The sequence below is a fragment of the Myotis myotis genome, unplaced genomic scaffold (genome assembly GCF_014108235.1).
Source record: "Myotis myotis isolate mMyoMyo1 unplaced genomic scaffold, mMyoMyo1.p scaffold_m19_p_6, whole genome shotgun sequence".
Classification (NCBI taxonomy): domain Eukaryota; kingdom Metazoa; phylum Chordata; class Mammalia; order Chiroptera; family Vespertilionidae; genus Myotis; species Myotis myotis.
Genome location: NW_023416368.1, coordinates 58,409,227 through 58,429,559, shown reverse-complemented (window position 1 = coordinate 58,429,559; position 20,333 = coordinate 58,409,227). Strand labels below are relative to the sequence as shown.

Below are 20,333 nucleotides of genomic sequence, written 5' to 3'. Positions count from 1 at the left end.
TCAACACTCACCCTGCAATGAACAGGAGGCACATGGAAATGTCCAGCAGCTGTAAACACTGAATTCACCACGACCTCACTATCTCTACTCGGGTTATAAGCATAGAGGATCTTGGCTGCAGGGTGTCCCAGGAACCTAGGAAAACAGACGGAAAAATAATATATGAATAATGCATTGTGTGCTTATAACTATAACTATCCATCCATCCATATATACATACTAGTATATACTTTAAACCAAGAAAGCTGTTGATGTTTATTACAAAGTTGAAAGCAACAATTATCAAACCCTGTTATTAATAAAACATTTCATCAACAACGGAAAAAAAACAGCCCCCCAAAAAAACTTTTTTTACAAGACTTAAGCCAACCCATTATAGCACCCCACTGGTTTTTGAGTTACAGGTATTCAACCCATCCAGGCCATAACATGCTTGCAAAAAGCACACAGTGGGAACCAGGTACTACGTGTCTGGCTGGGACTCTGAATCAAATGCACATATGTTTAGATAAGAAACTGTACTCATAGAGAAACCCAAGTTTTTTAGGGTTTGCTTTCTGAGTAATAAATTTAAAGAGGCTTTTCAGGGGGATGAGTTTCAACTGGCAACGAGACTTAATAAGTCTTATAAAAATTTAACTGTTGCGACAGACCATTCTTCCGACAAAAAATGAAAACCCTGTAACACCTTCTAGCAGTGGCTTTCACCCAGTTAAATACCATGAGACTTTCAGAGCACCCTGATAAGTTTGGCTCCTCCCTCCACAAACATGAACACAGGAAAGTTTAGACGTAACTTCAAAACTTTCTATGAACCTTGGAGTAAGGATCTCTGCTCGATAGCAAATACCCTAGCTGCTGAAGACCATTCTTTTGGCTTTCCCACCGACAAGGCTGGCTCTGACCAAGGAACTGTCTGGCCCACCTACCTGGAGCCACCTGCAATGTTCCCTCTAATCATTTACCTCTGGTTCCACTGCCCAATGCCAAATTCACTCCTGTTAAATTAGCTGCAGTATTAGAGAGCCTGCAACAATTTCACTGAAATCATTTCTCAGTTTTAATACTCTCAGTGACAAGATCCAAATGTAGAGTTTTCATTAGTAAGGTTCACAAATAAAACTATATTCTAAAATCAGCAAAAAACTCATCTCCGGTATGCTTGTGCTTTTTAAAAAATGAAGCACAAAAAAAAAATAATGAAGTACAAGTCATTTTGCTTACACACAATGGGATTCCCAAAATACTATATTATCACTACCAAATCTTTGGGATTTTTCTTCTAGTTTTTCCTCCTACTTTTAATCACAGACCTTAATTGAAGATTTATTACATTCAATGTGTATTTTTTAAAATAAGTCCTGCCCTGGCCTTGGTGGTTAGTGTCAGCCCGAGGACTGAAGGGTTTCGGGTTCAATTCCCGGTCAGACCATGTACCTGGGTAGCAGGCTCAATCCCCAGCTCAGCATGTGGGAGGCAACCGACCGACGTGTCTCTCTCACATTGACGTTTCTCTCTCTCTATCCCTCTCCCCCCTACTTCCACTCTCTCCAAAAATCAATGAAAAAAATAACCCCAGGTCAGGATTAACAAAAAATAAAGAAAATCAGACCTTTACAGCCAGTTACAAGTAAAATACACTTTAGTGTGATTAAAACCTTGCACTTTCACTGTCTTTAATGATACAACTAAAATGTTTATGCTACCATAAGCATAAAGGGCCACCTCCGAAAGCCCTACCTCGAAAGTACTGGGTTCACCTTTGTCTTTTCTCTCAATTAAATTAAATAAACAAGGACCTCCATGGGTTTAGGGTTTAGGTAAATAGTAAGAATCAATCAGCAAAGTTATTACTGCTGATCCTCAAAGGCTTATATCCCATTCACAATTGGAACACAAGATTTTTTGTTTCAAAGGACACAAATGTCTCCCAGAGGGAGAGATTAGAAAACACCGAGGCAAAACTGCAATGCTCCGGAGCCCGGTGGCTGCATCCACCAGACTTCCCCAGGCCTGACCGAGCACGCTGCTGAAACCTAGCTAGCACTGTGCTATTTTTACTCTATTTTTTAAATTCTATTTTTAAAAGTGTTATGAGGATAAGAATTTCCTTCGCTGGTGACAACTGGAAGATGCCTTGTTAATTTAATACTACAAAAGAACGATTAAAATCTCTTATGAATGATTAGCACTTTAAACCTCAGGACCAGCAGAATATTAACCCTTAAAATAAACCCTAAGAAGTACCAGTAGGCAGGGGACAACTGAAAAACATGATCCTGATCAGGCACCCAAGAGGGAAATCAACGCTATGAAAAGGAATGGGGCTTGCCCAAGGTCAACGTCAAAATAAACAGCAGCCGCCGAGGCCGGTTTGGCTCAGTGGATGGAGCGTCGGCCTGCGGACTGAGGGGTCCCAGGTTCGATTCCGGTCGGGGGCATGTACCTGGGTTGCGGGCATATCCCCAGTAGGAGATGTGCAGGAGGCAGCTGATCGATGTTTCTCTCTCATCGATGTTTCTAGCTCTCTCCCTTCCTCTCTGTAAAAAATCAATAAAATATATTTTTTAAAAAATAAAATAAAAATAAACAGCAGCCAAAACTGAACTAGGGCAGGGAAGAAATCAGGAGAACTATGGCTAAAGTTTTACTCTAATGCCTATAAATTATGCCATTTATCAGAAGTCAGGTAAAATGACTAATTTTTAAAGGTTGTAATTTAAATTCATTTGTTCTTACTGAGATTTTAAAAACTTCCCCAAAACCTACTTATTCCTATAATCATATCCTAGATAGATCTCACTTATAAGTAAAATAGCTTAGGAATCAGATTTATTCTGTCACTCCGTGAGCAAACCACATTGCTCCTCTGCAACAAATGTATGAACACATTTTAATGCATGGTCAAATATAGAGATATTGGAAAGTAACACAACACAAACACACACACACACACACACACACACACACACACACGCACACACGCATGCACACACCCGCACATATATATAATACCTATCCTTCCAAGATTGATTAGAAGATTCAAATGACAAGAGATATGGCTGTGCTTTGAGAACTATAAAACTACTACATAAATGTAAGTTAAGTAAATCATCCAAAGGTGACTCAAGTCTAAAAATTAGCAACCTTTTCAAGTCAAAGAATTTAAGCTTTTTTTAAATATGCTTTCAGCCATCAGGACCAGCAATTGATATATATATATAGCTAAGTAACATATGTAGCTAATATATACATCCATCCAGGTGCACTGATTACAGGACTTCTACATTACTGAAGAGTAAATATATTATACACAGCTAGCATCCTATGACCTGGAATGGTTTACCTACCCTAAGCGCACTGATTACTATCCATCTTATTCTATCTACCAAACTGTACTAGACACTTCTTTAAAGTAGGTCCTCCATTAAAACTTTTTACAATAAAGACTTTCCATAAAAGCCCTGTGCTCTCTCCGAATTTGAAATCAGTGAGGTTTTATTATAGATTTAGCTCCTAATAAAGTTTCTTGACCTAAGAGTAAAAATTCATAAACGAAAAAGCAGGCACCTAGAGTCTTATAAAGTTAGCAATCTCCCTCCACACTTTTATCTCTTCTTCCTTTCACGGAATCTCCTTTAAAAGCTCCACAAGGTACTTTACACTGAAAATCCATTCTCCCTCACTGCCCCTCCATTCTCTTGGATCAGAAGGAAATGGAAAGAAAGACACCCAGATGAATAGGGGAGGACACGCCAGGAGACCCCCACTAACTCACCCCAGATGCTCTCTTAACACCTCGCTTATTTCATTCACATAATTTTTCTCGTAACTCAAAAAGCTCTTCGTAAAACTCAAGTGAGGCTCCAGGCTGCTAAAGCAAGCAGAGCTTTTCCATCCGAAACACTCATTTACTTCCACCCTGGAAACTCGAGAAATCTGAAATTCTATCTACTCATTGCAGCAACATTCTGCATCCAGGGAGTTGAACACTCTAAGTTTCAAACTTTGTCACAGCCAACAGGAGTCCTGAAGTTCACTCCTCTCCTGCAGGGCTTCACCCTTCTCTTCCTTAATTTCCCCCGAGTTCACAGATTAGTCTCTCAACTGACACTCGTCACATTCCCTTCACCTCATGGTTCTTAACAGGGGGCACAGTCAGTAATTACAGCTTATGCGCTGTCCTCCCCACTTAACTCATTTCCAAAGTCTTAACCGTAATAACGAGTGTCTGTATAGTGCAAGTTTGAAACCTGAAGCATAGAGAGTAGGAAAAACAAGTCAGTAAATGAATCTAATGAAATGAATTCAGAAACCATCAATATTTAGAGTTTTTCATTATAAAATAACCTGATTTATTTTAGAAAAACAAGAACTTAATATTGACTTCCTATTAAATTCCAATCACTACAAGTTATTATAAGTACATTTGTTAAAAACTAAAGGGCTAAAACAATTCTTATACTCTCCTTTGCACACACACAAAAATATTCCCTTTAACAATTCCCAGGATTGATTTCCCTTGATATTCCAAACATATTTTTAAAGTATTTAACATCATACACGTATAAAATATCCTGAGAGAAAATAATGCAAATAAGTTCTTAAAAATTATAAAGAAAAAATACTTACTGAATTCCAAAATCTAGAACTGATGGCTGGAAATGTAAGCCCTTCCCACTAAATAGTTTGTCTGAGAAGCTAAAAAAAAGAGAAAAAAAGAATAGAGAGATTAATTTTTTTTGTAGGTTTAAAATTTGAATGCTAAGTTAAGAGGATATCTTAGGCAAATGGCTCTTATGAGATACAATTTAACTCTCTTGTAGATGAGTCTGAACTAGATTTTCAATGCTAAAATTGAATTATTAGAAGTCTAATATATTTCTGCAGCTGCAAAAATCTAAGATACTCTTAGATTATGGTTACTACAACTTCAATTCTAATGTACAAGTTCTGTAAGTATTCAGATAAAAATAGGGATAGATTTCATTTTTAATAGGCTTCATTTCTGGATGAATTCAGATAACATGACTATGTTCATAAACCCAAATACAAGAAATGACATTCAAAAGTGAGTTGGGGTTGGGATGGGGGTGGGGGCTGCAGAAGGAGGAAGCTTTGGCCCCTACATTTATTATATTACTTATAACAAGGAAAGGATGGGGCACATAACCAGGGTTGCTTCTGAAGGCTGCAACCATCACCTGTATTTTTAAGGAAAATCATCACATAAAATCTCCCATGGCAGGTCACATTTTCGATAGGTATTAAACATTATCATGACTTAATTTTCCTTCAGAATCAAAAGCCACAAATTAATATACCAAAAAGCATATAAAGAAAACACATTAAAAAACATACATTATAATAATCTATAAGCATACTTAAATACATAAAATACAAAATATATATAATATATAATATATAAAATACAAAATATATGTATATATGTATACATAGTATGTGTGTATGAATGTATTTGCATATGTTTATAACAATTTATTTATTTATTAGTTTTGTTATCAGACTTTATTATTATCTATACTAGAGGCCCAGTGCACAAAATTCATGCACTCAGGGGGTCCCTCAGCCCAGCCTGCACCCTCTCACAGTCTGGGAGCCCTCAGGAGATGTCCAACTGATGGCTGTAAGCTCAGCTTGTGGCTGAGCGGTGCTCCCCCTGTGGGAGCACACTGAGCACCAGGGGGAAGCTCCTGTGTTGAGCATCTGCCCTCTGGTGGTCAGTGTGCATCATAGCGACCAGTCGTTTCGTTGTTCAGTCGATTTGCATATTAGCCTTTTATTATATAGGATTCTTTTTTTAAAAAAATATATATATTTTATTGGTTTTTTACAGAGAGGAAGGGAGAGGGATAGAGAGTTAGAAACATCGATCAGCTGCCTTCTGCACACCCCCTACTGGGCATATGCCCACAACCAAGGTACATGCCCTTGACCGGAATTGAACCTGGGACCCTTCAGTCCGTAGGCCGATGCTCTATCCACTGAACCAAACCGGTTAGGGCTATATAGGATTCTTGAAGGTATTTACATGTATTATATCTGAATGGCAGAAAAACTTTATAATGGTGTGCTATTGTACATCACTTCCCAACTTCACATCCAGTGACATGGTGTTAGTAGCTTGAAATCAACCATGGTGGGAGTATTTACACCACATAGAAATTTGCAAACACTCCAAATCAGAGCTTTTTCCCCTGGAGAAAGCTAATTTTTAAATATTAACCAACACACAATTGGAAAAAAAAACACACCAAATATCCATCAGAAGGTTGAATAAACCTTGACACTCAATAAAGTACAACAGAACTATGAAAGGAAATGGGGCAACTTTTAACGGCTATAAAAGTGATCTTCAGAGCATATAGGGAAGTGAAAAAAGCAAGTTGAAGAACAAACAGTATGTATAATATGCTACTTTTTATTTTTAAAACGAGGGAGGACACAATGTATGTACTACATTTTAAAAGTCACATAACCCAAAAATATTTAACCGAAGAAGCTCCTAAGTTTAACCTGTACAACTGTTTTCAAAGGCTCAAGCAAGCTTTCCAAAATACAATCTTTCCATTTTCTCCTCCCACCAAGTAGCCCTCCACCAAGCATGGTTCTGAGGCTGGTCCAGGAGTGGACATCTGAGTTTCCCACCTGCCAGCCAACAGAAGCTCTGTGACCTTCAGCAAGTCCTTCTCCCACTTTCCTTGAAGATGCAAACATAGAGTCCAGAGAAACCCTTTCAAAATCCCCACCTCACAGAGTGAATCCTGGCTGCAATCTTTTCTTCCTCCCTCCATTTTTCTTCTTCCATCTAAGCTTCCCTAATTCCATCCTCTCTCCTAAGACTCCTCTGTCTGTTATCTCCTATTTGTATCTTCTTTATTCTATCTACAACATCAGCCCCATTAATAATGAATGTGACACCTCAAGTATCCATCTGCCTAACTCTTGCCAACCTCTCCCTCATGTTGAGCTTCCAGAGAGAAGAGGTACGATTTACTGGGTCCCCCTCAAGCCCCAAAAGGCCAGGACTAACCCCATGACTTGCTTGCAAAAAAGGCCACTAACACACCCAGGAGCCTCCATAAATGTTTTGAGGAGTCACAGGAGGCGACTGACGTGAAGAGGTGCCAACAGCAGACGCACCACGACCACCCCACTCCTGACCAAGCTGGCCAGGGCTCAGCCTTCCAGAAGAAAAAGAAAACAGGCAACTTCACATGTCAAAAATTATCTTAGGAAAGTCATGCTACTGTATAAGTAATAAGTAAAATAATTTATGACAGTCTCCTTCCTGCCTTGTGTCCCGGAAGTGGATGTGCCACCAGATTTCACGCACAACCTCTGAATGCGGAAAGCCTGTAGGATGAAATTCATTTACCCAAGCTCACACAGCGACTTAGAGGCAGAGCCAAAATTCCAAAGCAGACCTGTCCAGGTCACAGACATGAGCCTGGTACAGCATTCAGGTCTACTCAAGGCCGTGTGACCTACAGGGACCCAGGCAGTCTCTCCTGGGCTTCAGGGTCCAGACAAACGTGGGCTCCAGGTCCAAGGCCATCACTTTCCAGTCCCGAGTGGGTCAGTTGCTAAATTACTCTAAAGCCCCCTTTATCTGTAAAGTGGAGATGACAACCCTGTCTACACCTCGCAGTCGTCCTCAGTGTAAAACGAGGTAAAAACGCCTTTGTTTCGTGACTGGCACACAGTTAAATGCAATAAATACTAGATCGTGTTACTAAGAGGATGATTCTCATCTAACAAGAAAAGCAGTGAGAACAGGTGGAGAGGCCCATTGAGCTTGGAGTCGGAGCTGGCTCTGGATTTAGAAGTCCCAAATGGGGTAGCAGTATTCACTCTGAAAAGAACAAATGAATACAGACCTGGGCTCTCAGTCATTATTCTAAAGACACCCACTTTTTGCAGAGCTGAGCCTTCCCTCGGCAGCAGGACAAATGTGCAAGGAAGCCCACATGTTATTTATTTATTTACTTTTAATATATTTTTATTAATTTCAGAGAGGAAGGGAGAGGGAGAGAGAGATAGAAACATCAATGATGAAAGAGAATCATTGATCAGCTGTCTCCTGCACACCCCACACTGGGGATCCAGCCCGCAACCTGGGCACGTGCCCTTGACCAGAATCAAACCCAGGACTCTTCAGTCTGTAGGCCAACGCTCTATCCACTGAGCCAAACCAGCTAGGGCAGCCCACATGTTATTTTGAAAGAATATCTTTGCCTTAAATCACCTAACATTTTTTTTTCTTTAATCTCCTCACCTCTTATTAAAAAAAAAAAAAAAAAAAAAATGGCTACCTTTTTTCTCTGCATATAAAACAAACACAGTTCAAAAAAGTGGCTAGGAAAAGAGGAAAGGAATTTCACTGGAAATGAGAGGCCCTTGGTTCAGGTCCCAGCTATGTTATGAGTTCCCATGTGACACAGTTTTCTCTTTGGCAAATTGAAGGAGAGGGACCAGGTGACTCTGAGATCCTTGGGAAAGTGTCGGGATGCCCAGACTTTTTATTCACAGGAAAATCCATCTTTGTGCTGATAACAGACATACACCCTTTAGAAAAATTCAGCCCAGTAACTGAGATCTGGAAACGGATTAACTATATAACCACCTGTTCTGGCCATGCACAAATGTTATGTGACTGAAACACATCATTTCAAATGCAATGCTCTACCTCTTCTGAATGAGCAAAAAAGGGGCCCAGGGACTCCGGACACAGCTCTCGGCAATTTAGTAAGTAAGGCATGGATGCACCAGGTCTGGGGCCAGCTCACAGAAGATTCTCCCCCCTCAAGGTTATAATCCAGGAAGCTGGACAAAGCTTGGCCAAGCTGGACAAGCAACACTCAAAGAGCAAGAACATTCAGAGAGAAAAGGAGAAACTTACCTTAAAAAGAAAAAAAAATCAGGCATGGTTTTGAACGGGGAATGGGTCTCAATGAACATCTAGCATGAATGGAAACTGAATGGAGACCACTTTCAGCACAGCTAACAGCAGGGGAGAAGATGCAAAGGGTTAGGAAAGCACCATCTGAGCACAGAAAACACACTGGCAAGCTAGCCTGTTGTTGGCTCTGAGCAGCAGGGTGCAGAGCAAAAAGCAAGAAGGTGAGTGTGAGCAGTGAGGTGAAAAAAGGAGAGAGTAGCTATGAGGGAGCCTCTGAGACAGCGAGGCAGCTAACAAATGGCTTCACTGGGCCAGAAGGTAGGCAAGAGTCAGGCGCTCCCTGCCATGAAACGGTTATGCACCATGGCTCTGTGCTGGACCATAGCGCTGCAATGTTTCAGATGAGGGGCTGCAGAAGCCGCCCCGAGCAGGTGAAAAATAACTCCACCTTCTACAGGGAATGTGAAGTGATCACCTACAGGGAGGGTGGAAGGGTCTGGTTTTCCATATTCTTAAATGGACAGGCTTTCCTCCAGCTCCAGAAACCCCAGCACCTACAGCTACTGCCTTTCAAATGCAAACTCTTTCAATACACGAAGAGAGCAGCAAGTGCTTAAAAAATTTTTTTTTAAGGCTATGACAAGGGCTTTAGCCACAGGATGAGGGTAAAATGGTGGTGTGAACAAGAGAAACACCCATTTCACAAACACTCAGGAAGGTAATGAAGTAAGTAGATCACGCGAAAATAATGCTATTGTCTAGACGAGGGGGTGGGGGAACGTCAGGCCAGTGAGCCATATAAGGCCCGAGAAATCGGTTGGTCTGGCCCTGCCAAGGCATTAGGGGTGAGTTAATTAACTGTTTGACCAAATATAGCAGGTTAACTTTTAAGTTGATCATTTTGTATGGCCCTCGAATGATGTTATAATTATCCTAATGGCCCATGGCAGAAAAAAGGTTCCCCACCGTGGGTCTAGAAGACTCTAGAGATTAAAGTTTTCAAGGAAAGACCTGTTATGCTGATGAACTACTTACTGGGCTATTCTCTGAGTGCCCATTCAGGCCCCGGCGGGCACTGGACTCCCTTAAGGTGGGGATTCCTGCACTGTGACATCTCCTTGGACCCTGAGCAGATATTTCTAGAACTCTGCTGGTACTGCCAGAGACCTGGGAGGAATTCGGTACTTTTTGGTTATGCAATAAACCTGGAATTGATCCCTGCGCAGATAGAATAAGCCCCAGCCTGAGGCTGCCGCTCCTGAGCGCGAGCCCACTCAGGGCAAAGCCTCCGCAGGTTCCCACCCACAGTACAGACTCTGCCGGAGGCGCTTCTGTGATCTCACAGTGAGTCCTCGGCCTGAGGGCCTCCGGGGAAAACTCTGCATCATAATCCTAGCACTACAAGCTGTTTCCTGCTTTTACTTTTCATTTACAAAAATGCTTCTCCCCAGAAGTTTGAGAGGAAAAATATCAAATACACAGGCATGTCTACTCAAGTTAGAATTGCCATTCTTCCTGGTAAATTAACAGTGTGCAAAGAAACACTTCACAGTGGAGGCAGAAGCCAGTATTTTCCCCATTAAATCCCCACGGAGGTAGGGGGAAGACATTTGGTAGAGCACCGTTTTCCTGATTCCTTCCACTCTAAAAAGCCGGGCTTCCAGGCCCAAGCAAAAAGACAAGTCCTTGGAGCAATACCAACTGTGGTCTGTTGGAGGCGCTCTTGCCAACAACGGGATAGCTGGGGTTTTAAGCCACCCGGGCATGTTGATGGCTAAGTCTGCCTAAGGCCAGGACAAAAGTCCTCCATGCTAGTCTGCCCCTTCAGTGGCTGATGGCCTCCAAATTCATACCACCCATGGATGAGGTGCTCCTTCTCTCAAAGACCAACCCCTCCCAGCCTTTTCCGGGTGGTTCCTGGACTGATTCCAGGGCCGCACAGCCCCATCCTGCCCTCTCCAAAGTGCGCACCCTCTCCTCCCCTGCTCCGTCCTTCTCCTCCACTCCAGGAAACTCAGCCCCTCTCATTTGAGAAGACCCTCTCCCGGTGCTCCCTACCTCTTCAAGCCCTCTTCTTCCCTCCATAGCCAAACTGTTGGCAAACGTAACCATGCCAGCAAGCGCATTCATTGAGCACTTACAGTATGCCAGATGCTGCACCCAGCACTTTATTATCCTTCATGCCATTTCCACACGCACGGAAACAGACACTTTGAGCGTTTACACAGCTCCCCAGAGCCCACTCTGCCACTGACGGTTGAACAGGAATCAGCCCAACACTAACGACATGGCCTGCCACCCCACTTCTCCGGCATCCTGTACCCTCACCGACCAAGACAGCTCCTGCTGAGGTCACCAAGTACTGAGCTCACTTAATCTCTCTACTGGCTGCTCTCCTTAAGTTCTAGGAAATCTCATGGAGTCTTTCCCCTCCCTCTAGGACTGCATCTTCTCATTCTCTCTCTCTCTCTCTCTCTCTCTCTCTCTCTCTTCTTGTTCCCTCATTCTTCCTCAATTCCCACCCTCTAGGTTCATTTATCACCCAGAGGGTGACGTTCCCTATACAGACATGTGTCTTTTCATGGCTGTCCAGTAGCCAAGCTTCCTTAGTGCATTCATAGATCTCCCACGGTCACCCCTCTGGATGGCCACGGCATCAGGAGCAGATGCCACCACGCAGGAAGGTGGAGAATCCCTGTTCTGGAGTGACCACAGTGGCCGTGCAGCAGGTGACTGGCGGAGGGGCAGTGTCTTCTGTGGTCTACTTCCGTGACCCGTTTCAGCTGCGGTTCTAGCTGCTAGGCCCACTTTGGCTTGTTTGTTTTCTGAGCCTGGTCCTTAAGTCTTCCTAGAGATTCTGTACGCTGCCCAAACGCTTTTCAATAAATTCCTTTTCTGCTTAAACCAGCCAGAGCTGGTTTCTGTGGTTTGACATGCATTTCTCAAGCCTGTGTCGGTGGCCTGGACCAGACGCCCTCCTGCTGATGGCCTGCAGGCACCTCCAAATGGAATCTAAGATGGAGTTCAATGCCCAGCCTCCTCTCACCATCGGTTCACAGGGTTCAGAGTGCTGCACTACTGCCTCGGTGAGGGATGGCTCCCTGCTCACTATTACCTCCATGAGGGATGGCTCCCTGTGCACTATTGTCTCCGTGAGGGATGGCTTCCTGCGCACTATTGTCTCCGTGAGGGATGGCTCCCTGCTCACTATTAGCTCCATGAGGGATGGCTCCCTGTGCACTATTGTCTCCGTGAGGGATGGCTTCCTGCGCACTATTGTCTCCGTGAGGGATGGCTCCCTGCTCACTATTACCTCCATGAGGGATGGCTCCCTGCGCACTATTAGCTCCATGAGGGATGGCTCCCTGTGCACTATTGTCTCCGTGAGGGAGGCTTCCTGCGCACTATTGTCTCCGTGAGGGATGGCTCCCTGCTCACTATTACCTCCATGAGGGATGGCTCCCTGCGCACTACTGTCTCCATGAGGGATGGCTCCCTGCGCACTATTGTCTCCGTGAGGGATGGCTCCCTGCGCACTATTGTCTCCCAGAGGGATGGCTCCCTGCGCACTATTGTCTCCGTGAGGGATGGCTCCCTGCGCACTATTGTCTCCGTGAGGGATGGCTCCCTGCGCACTATTGCCTCCGTGAGGGATGGCTCCCTGCGCACTATTGTCTCCGTGAGGGATGGCTCCCTGCGCACTATTGTCTCCGTGAGGGATGGCTCCCTGCGCACTATTGCCTCCGTGAGGGATGGCTCCCTGCGCACTATTGCCTCCGTGAGGGATGGCTCCCTGCGCACTATTGTCTCCGTGAGGGATGGCTCCCTGCGCACTATTGCCTCCGTGAGGGATGGCTCCCTGCGCACTATTGTCTCCGTGAGGGATGGCTCCCTGCGCACTATTGCCTCCGTGAGGGATGGCTCCCTGCGCACTATTGTCTCCGTGAGGGATGGCTCCCTGCGCACTATTGTCTCCGTGAGGGATGGCTCCCTGTGCACTATTGCCTCCGTGAGGGATGGCTCCCTGCGCACTATTGACTCCGTGAGGGATGGCTCCCTGCGCACTATTGTCTCCGTGAGGGATGGCTCCCTGCGCACTACTGTCTCCGTGAGGGATGGCTCCCTGTGCACTATTGTCTCCGTGAGAGATGGCTCCCTGCGCACTATTGTCTCTGTGAGGGATGACTCCCTGTGCACTATTGTCTCCGTGAGGGATGGCCACCTGCCCAGCCGGGAGCCTGGATGAGACCTGTCTCCCCTGCCTTTCTTAACTGTAAGTACATGCCGAAGGCTGCCCTGTAGTGTGACACTTTACACCACTCGACTCTCTCCATACCTTCTACCTTCTACTCTTACTGGCAGGACCTTATATTCGAGAGGCACTACATTGCATGTTGCTTAAAGAATTTTACAATATATTATTACATTTACACATTTAACCACACCATGGGCTATAAAGGACTCCTTTGGCTAACTGGCTAAACAACTTTGCAAAAACCGACCAAAGAAAAGGCCAGTAATTAAGTCCCAACTCCCATTCCAACTTTCACCATGCAGCTTCTCGTCTATGGCTTAAAGACTTAACATCTTTCCCTAGACTCTACAAAGTGTTAAAATAATTAAATATGATTTTTAAATCCGTGAAATGCAAAGTACATTTGTGTTGCCTTTCGGCTCAAGGACAACAAATTAGCATGGAAAAGAATTCAGTATTAGAGGTCTCCAGCAGTCACAGAGTTGGGCAGATGATGCTAGAAGCCAGAGCAGAAATTCACAGGATGAAAGGGGCATGGGGAGATGAGGGATGAGGGACTTTTCCTCCTCAATCACAGGTAGACAGTGCAAGTTTGTGGAAGTGTGTGCAACACTGTAGCTCTTTTCAGAAAAGCAACTCTGAGTTCCCAAAGTGTCCATATAATCCATATGACTTTAGATATTAGTTCTCTGAACCTGAGCCAGGTATTTTTTTTTAAAGCTCGTCTCTAACCCTTTAAGCACATCGGTAGCTAAACTTGCTGGTATTGTACAAGCATTAATGCTCAATCCCACTGACATGCATGTCTTCACTCCACCTGCAGTAGAGAGTGTCACAGCCGTGTGTGTGTGTGTGTGTGTGTGTGTGTGTGTCCCTCGAAGGGCCAGCCTGATGACCCTCTTGGCCACAGTGAGTGAAGGAGCCAGCTGCTTCAGTCTACCAGGAAGAACACAGAGACTGCTGCTCAGCTAACTCGTGTCCCAGGGCAGTGCTGCTTCTCAGAACACCTGCACAGCACTATTCAACAAGTTGAAGACTCCTCCCTTTAAAACGAGGGGAAAAAAATTTACCCTTGAGTATAATTTTTTTAAAGTATATAGAAGTTCTTTTAATTGGACTGTGAAGCTGTCCACTAAACACACTAGCATACACCACACACGTGCCCACAGAGCATAACGTACTCCTGCCACGCGCACTTGTGTGAGAGAATCCCACTGTCAGGATGTCTTGAAAGCTGATTTTTCTCATGTGAACCCTGAGGAATATGGACTGGAGAAATCCATCTAGAAGGTGCCCAGAAAAACAGATGCTCCTTAACTCAAGTCAGAGGGGCTGGAGGTTTTTTTGTTTTTCGTTTTTTTCTAGGGATGGGGGAAAGGGAGTGTGGTAACTTAAAAACGTGTTATGTCACAAGCAATTTTCCCTTGAGAAATCATGCTCACGGTTTCATGGTTTCTTTCCCAGGGTTCTGTGACAGAGGTTGTTCTTGGCCCTTAATATCCCCCTCTCCTTCCATAATTTTTAACTGGTCACATTTCCCAGGCTCCCTTGCAGCTGGGGATGGCCATGGGACCAAGTTCTAGCAAATGGGATATAAGTTGAAGTAACATGAGGCAGCTTCCAGAAACTCTTTGGCCCATTCCTCCCATCTGTTGTCATGAACACACATGTCTCCACCCTACCCCTGAAGAGGAGCAGGTCGCACGGAAGGGGATGCGGTGCTCTTGAGGGAGCCCGAAGTTACAGAGCTCTAGACCAGGGGTGGGAACCTTTCCTCTGCCGAGGGCCATTTGGATAATTATAACATCATTCGAGGGCCATACAACATTATCAACTTAAAAACTAGCCTGCTCTATTTGGTCAAACATTTCATTAACTCACCCCTAGTGCCGTGGCAGGGCCAGACCAAATGATTTCTCAGGTCGGACTTCCCCACCCCTGCTCTAGGCTCTGACAGGACAGAGAAACACTAGCTTATTCTTATTTTCTGTTTGCTTGGTGTGGGGGAGAGAGGTTTTTTTGGGGGGGGGCGGGGGGGGGCAGGGGAGCTTTGGAGGTGATATAATTTAACCAATCCCCTATATTTGAAGTTGCCCTTTAACACATTTTGATTTTTAAACTGCATATCAAAAACTCACATGTTGGTACTTGGACTATCAGGAAGAACATTTTGTAAAGTGTATGACTGTCTAATCACCATGCTGTACACCTGAAAGCAATACAAAATAATAGCGGGAGAAAACAAAACAAAACAAAAATGCTACCTTGTTCTAAACCACTCGTCTCTGTTACCTCGCAACTTAACTCTCACTGCAACAGCTTCTCACCCTTGGCAAACCCCAGAGCCTGCCAGTGGCCACTGCTCAACAGAGCGAGCACCAGGCAGCTGGCCCAGGCTCCGGGCTCTGCCGGCCCCGGGGAGGCAGGCTCCACGGCCAGCCTTTCATGTGGTTCAGAACCAGAGCTTCCCAATAAATCAGGAGCTAAACGTCTAACACAATAAAACTAACCCCAACATAACCCAAACCTGATGGTGAAACAAAGAAAATTCTAAATAAAGAAAGTAGGGTTCCTGCTGCCTTTCACTGGGAAAGCCAGGGACTGTGGTGCTGGCTGACGGTGGCTCTGGTCACATGCGAGGGTCAACGAAGAAATGCCACATATGAACTGCCTTTAGTGCTGGACACACAGAAACTAGCTTCTGACTCAGAATCTTTTGTTCTGCCTGATGTCTCCTGTGCAGGGACAAGCCTCCATGCGGGGGCACGCGAGGATCTCTGTGAGACACTCGGGGGAACCCAGACTGAAGTGGCCATGCCAGAAATAGAAGAGGCGCTAGAAGGATCACACAGGTGAGGTCTCCACCTGCCCTTCCAGGAATGAAGTCCTAGAAGGGACCGTGTGGATAAGAGCCCGACACCCTTTACACTGCAGTGAAGGCAAAGAGTAAAAATTACTCTACTTTTTAAAGGCCGCTTGAAACTGCCTCAATTATCGGGACACATTACCTCCTTCCCCTGGGTGGCTGGCAGGAGCCCTACAGTGGAATCCGGCTCCGTCTTAATCTACCTCAAGTCCTTCGACACGGTGTCCAACGGCAGAGCTCTTGCAAAACCAGAAGAGAGAACATGGGGGAAGACAGTGTCCTGTTTCCTAGTCAGTGTTGGGAGAAAGGGATTAGGTCAAAGCAGTGAAAACATTTGCCAAAGTCCCAGAGCCCATAGAGACTCACTGGGGCCCAATCTGGGACCAACTCACGAAGGCAAATTAGCCAGAAAGATTAGTACAAGAGATCATCTAATGCTGTTGTGATCAGAATTTCAGTTTTCACTACTACAAAATTAAAGTAACACCCCTAGCCCAGCGGCGTGGCTCAGTGGTTGAGCGCTGACCTATAAACCAGGAGGTCACGGTTGCATTCTTGGTCAGGGCATATGCCTGGTTGTGGGCTCAATCCCCAGTAGGGGGCATGCAGGAGGCAGCCTATCAATGATTCTCTCTCATCATTGATGTTTCTATCTCCCTCTCCCTTCCTCTCTGCAATCAATAAAAATATATTTTTAAAAAATTCTAAAAAATAAAAATAATCATCAACAACAAGTGCTGGCGAGGATGTAGAAAAAAAGGAACCCTTGTGCACTGCTGGTGGGAATGCAGACTGGTGCAGCCACTGTGGAAATCAGTATGGAGTTTTCTCAAAAAAATTAAAAATGGAACGGCCCTTTGACCCAGTAATCCCACTTCTAGGAATATAGCCCAAGAAATCAGAAACACCAATCAGAAAGGATATATGCACCCCTATGTTCATAGCAGCACAATTTACCATAGCTAAGATTTGGAAACAGCCTAAGTGCCCATCAGCAGATGAGTGAATTAAGAAACCATGGTACATCTACACAGTGGAATACTAGGCTGCTGTAAAAAAAGAAAGAACTCTTACCATTTGCAACAGCATGTATGTGTTAGGGGCAAAAATAGAATATTGGGGACTAGTTATGATTATGGGAAATATTAATCATGCTCTGTTAACCATGATTATATTGGTTAAAGAAAGGACATTCTGACCTGGCTGGGAGTTGTACATCTCCAGGACCTGGGAGTCAACCTTGGAACTAAAGGTATTCTCATTCAAGAACTGCCTACTACCATTTAAAGTTTAACAGCCTTATTGCCCAAATAATGAAGTTCCACCCCAGCCTCCTACTTCCCCATGCCTGTAATCCCTACTTGCCCATATAATCCTTATCTTTCCCTAAATGAGCAGCTGGCTTATGGGGGGCTGGAGAGCAAATTTTTGTGGATGACCTGCAGCTCTCCCACACTGCCGGCAATAAAAGCTCATATATGATTCAATCCTGTCTCTGCTGAATTGGCTCTAGTGACAGGCAGCACGGACCACTGGTTGTCCCGTTACAGATGGACTTGGAGAGCATTATGCCAAGTGAAATAAGCCAGTCAGAGAAAGATAAATAGCACATGATCTCACTCATTTGTGGAATATAATGAACAACATAATAAACTGATGAACAAAAATAGATACAGAGGCATAGAAGCATGGAACAGACCGACAAACCTCAGAGGAAAGACAGGGAAGGATGGAAGGAGGGGTAAGAGACCAACCAAAAAGCCTGAATACATGCCTATAAGCATAATTAATGGACACAGACAGTAGGGGTATAAGGACATGTGCTGGGAGTGGGAGCAAGCGGGGAGAGGTCAATGGGAGAAGGAGACATATGTAACACTTTCAAAAATAAAGAATTTAATTTCAAAAAAATAAATAAATAAAGTAACTCCCCTAGGTCCACTAGGAGCATTAAGTGAGATGGGTTTGTAAATAGCTTTGCAATGGGCCCAGTAGAGTGTTTGCCCAGGGAGGGGAGAAGTGTCTGTTCTAAGGTCGTTGGGAAAAGCAAAATAGTTTCATACTGAGTCCCACGAACTCTACAGAAGCCAATCAGGCTAAAACAGAATTTCATGTGTGGGGGTAGTGGGGGCGGGCAGACCGCCTCCAAACTTAATTCAAGGGAGATGACAGCTCCAGGCTGCACTCCAGGGGCACAGCTGCAAGTAGCAGGAGCCTCCCTTTCCATTCAGCCCAGGGAATTTAATTGTTCTTAATTACACAGCCACCACTCATATGCAAATAGTGCATGAAGGGTTTTCCTTTTAAATTGTAATGTTTCTTTCAGATTCTCGAGGCACTGAAGTGTTACTGCTGAAGATGTCACCGAAGAAAGCATGGCCCTGTGGTGGCTCGGGGTAGGAGCGAGGCCCCTCTCCACCCGCCCACTCTCCCTTTGTCCAGCCCTGCAGGCTGTTACTCTCCCACCGCCCCAGGCTGGCTCCCAGGTCTCCTTTTCAGTCTAGTTCTTCTCTAACACCTTCCCCGCTCTTTCCAGCACTCTCCATCTCCAGACAAAGCGCAGTGTGAGTCGGGCAGCAGAGAGGAGAGGGGAAAGCAAGCATCAGCTGGCAGAGAGGCCGTTTTATCCCTTCAGTCCCTGCTGTTGGAGTCCCGATGAACGTGGACTCCACAAGGAGAGCTTGCTGAGAAACACTGTTTGGAAGAGAATAATCGCAACATGGAAAAAGTGCTGGCAACAAGTCAATAAAAGGAAACAAAGCTTCCATGTTCAACATGATTACAACCAAAAGCCCTACCGAGGAAGATGAGAAGGTGATGAGCAGAATATTAAACAGGGCCGTGTTAGGATGGGTGGGATATGAGTGGCAGTCCCCTTTCCCCCAGCTTTCCAAAACTGTTAAGTAGTTTGATACCTCTGAGAATATGCCAAATGTGTGGAGTTATGTTGCTGCTAGAAAACTCAAGGGCGATAGAGGGAAGGTACATTCTTCTTAAATAGTTATTTCTTTGTGTGGATTCAAAGAACACATTTCCACATTTATAAGTTACTTAAAAGCTAACAAAAGCTTCAATTCTGAAACCACTTTCTTGTTCCTTTGCTCCACACTCCCTAACTCACTGGTTACTTCCTGTCTCTGTGGCTTCTCCTTCCACCACCACCACCACCCCTTTACCAAGCCTTCCCTTCCCCCTCTACAATCACTCATTCCGTGATCCGATCCAGTCTCCAGGCTCTAAACATCACCCGAGCTTACACTCGACCCAACTCTCTCTCCAGTCCCAGCACTCTGGGTGCCCACCCACAGGTTCACTGGAAAGTCTAAAAGACATTTTTTTAAAAGTCTAAACCAAGCCCGCCCAGTGTGGCTCAGTAGTTGAGCATCAACCTATGAACCAGGAAGTCACAGTTCGATTCCCACTCAGGGCACGTGCCCGAGTGGCAGGCTCCCAGTCGTCAATGATTCTCTCCCATCATTGATATTGCTCTCCTTCTCTCCCTTCCTCTCTGAAATCAATAAAAATATATATATTTTTTAAGTCTAAACCAACACCCATGACTTTACCTCAACCCACTCTATCCACAGCCATCGTGGCTCAGTTGTTGAAGCCAATAATTTTGGAATCAATCATCCTTGTCTGTTTTCTGCCTTATACCCCACATCAACCTACTGGAAATCTTGTGTGAGCTCTGCTTTCAAAACATACCCAGAACCTCACCACCTGCACCCTGGTCCAAGCACCAACATCTCTTTGAGTTCTTGACTATTGACTACAATAGCCTCAAGCGGTCTCCCTGCAGTCTAGGCTCAACACCAGCCAGGCAACTTCTTAAATCCTAATTCAGATCCCTGCTCCGCTCCAAACCCCGTGATGACTCCCCATTTCCAAGGTCTCACATGAACTGAGCGCCACACTCTCCCCCATGACCTCACCACCTTCAATTCCCTCTTTTTTTTTTCTTTTTTAATAAGGAAAGTTTCACAAATTTGTGTGTCATTCTTGTGCAGGGGCCATGCTAATCTTCTCCTTATCGTTCCAGTGCTGCCAAAGCAAGCACCAATTCCCTCTTTGATACCGGTCCTGCTCTAACCACTCTGTTAGCACTCCAGGCCATAGTTCCCACTGTAAATCAAAACCTTTAGTATCTACAAATACCAGTTACACAAAAATAGAGGCAAGCTGAGGTGGCCTGCATCTGACCCTCAGCCTCACTTTTGCAGTTGCACCCCTATTTCAAGCATCAGTGGGGTGCAGATGTGGACCCCACCCCCACATCTAGTCCTCTA

General features: G+C 44.8%; 1 protein-coding gene and 1 non-coding gene across 10 annotated transcripts in view; both read right to left on the bottom strand.

Annotated features, from left to right (window-relative positions):
- Positions 1-20,333, bottom strand: part of TMEM131L (transmembrane 131 like) — a 145,604-nt gene that overhangs the window by 67,190 nt on the left and 58,081 nt on the right. For all 9 annotated transcript variants that reach the window (XR_004968301.1, XR_004968302.1, XR_004968305.1 and 6 more), the window contains exons 4-5: positions 4,633-4,701; positions 12-135 (exon numbers count right to left, since the gene is read on the bottom strand). Coding sequence is in view for 4 of the 9 variants with exons in the window: in XM_036313895.1 (XP_036169788.1) it covers positions 12-135; positions 4,633-4,701 (193 nt within the window). In the remaining 5 variants the exon portion in view is untranslated. The remainder of the gene's footprint in view (positions 1-11; positions 136-4,632; positions 4,702-20,333) is intronic.
- LOC118659408 lies at positions 20,010-20,113 on the bottom strand. Its single transcript, XR_004968539.1, has one exon. It is a non-coding gene; the product is annotated as a U6 spliceosomal RNA (small nuclear RNA).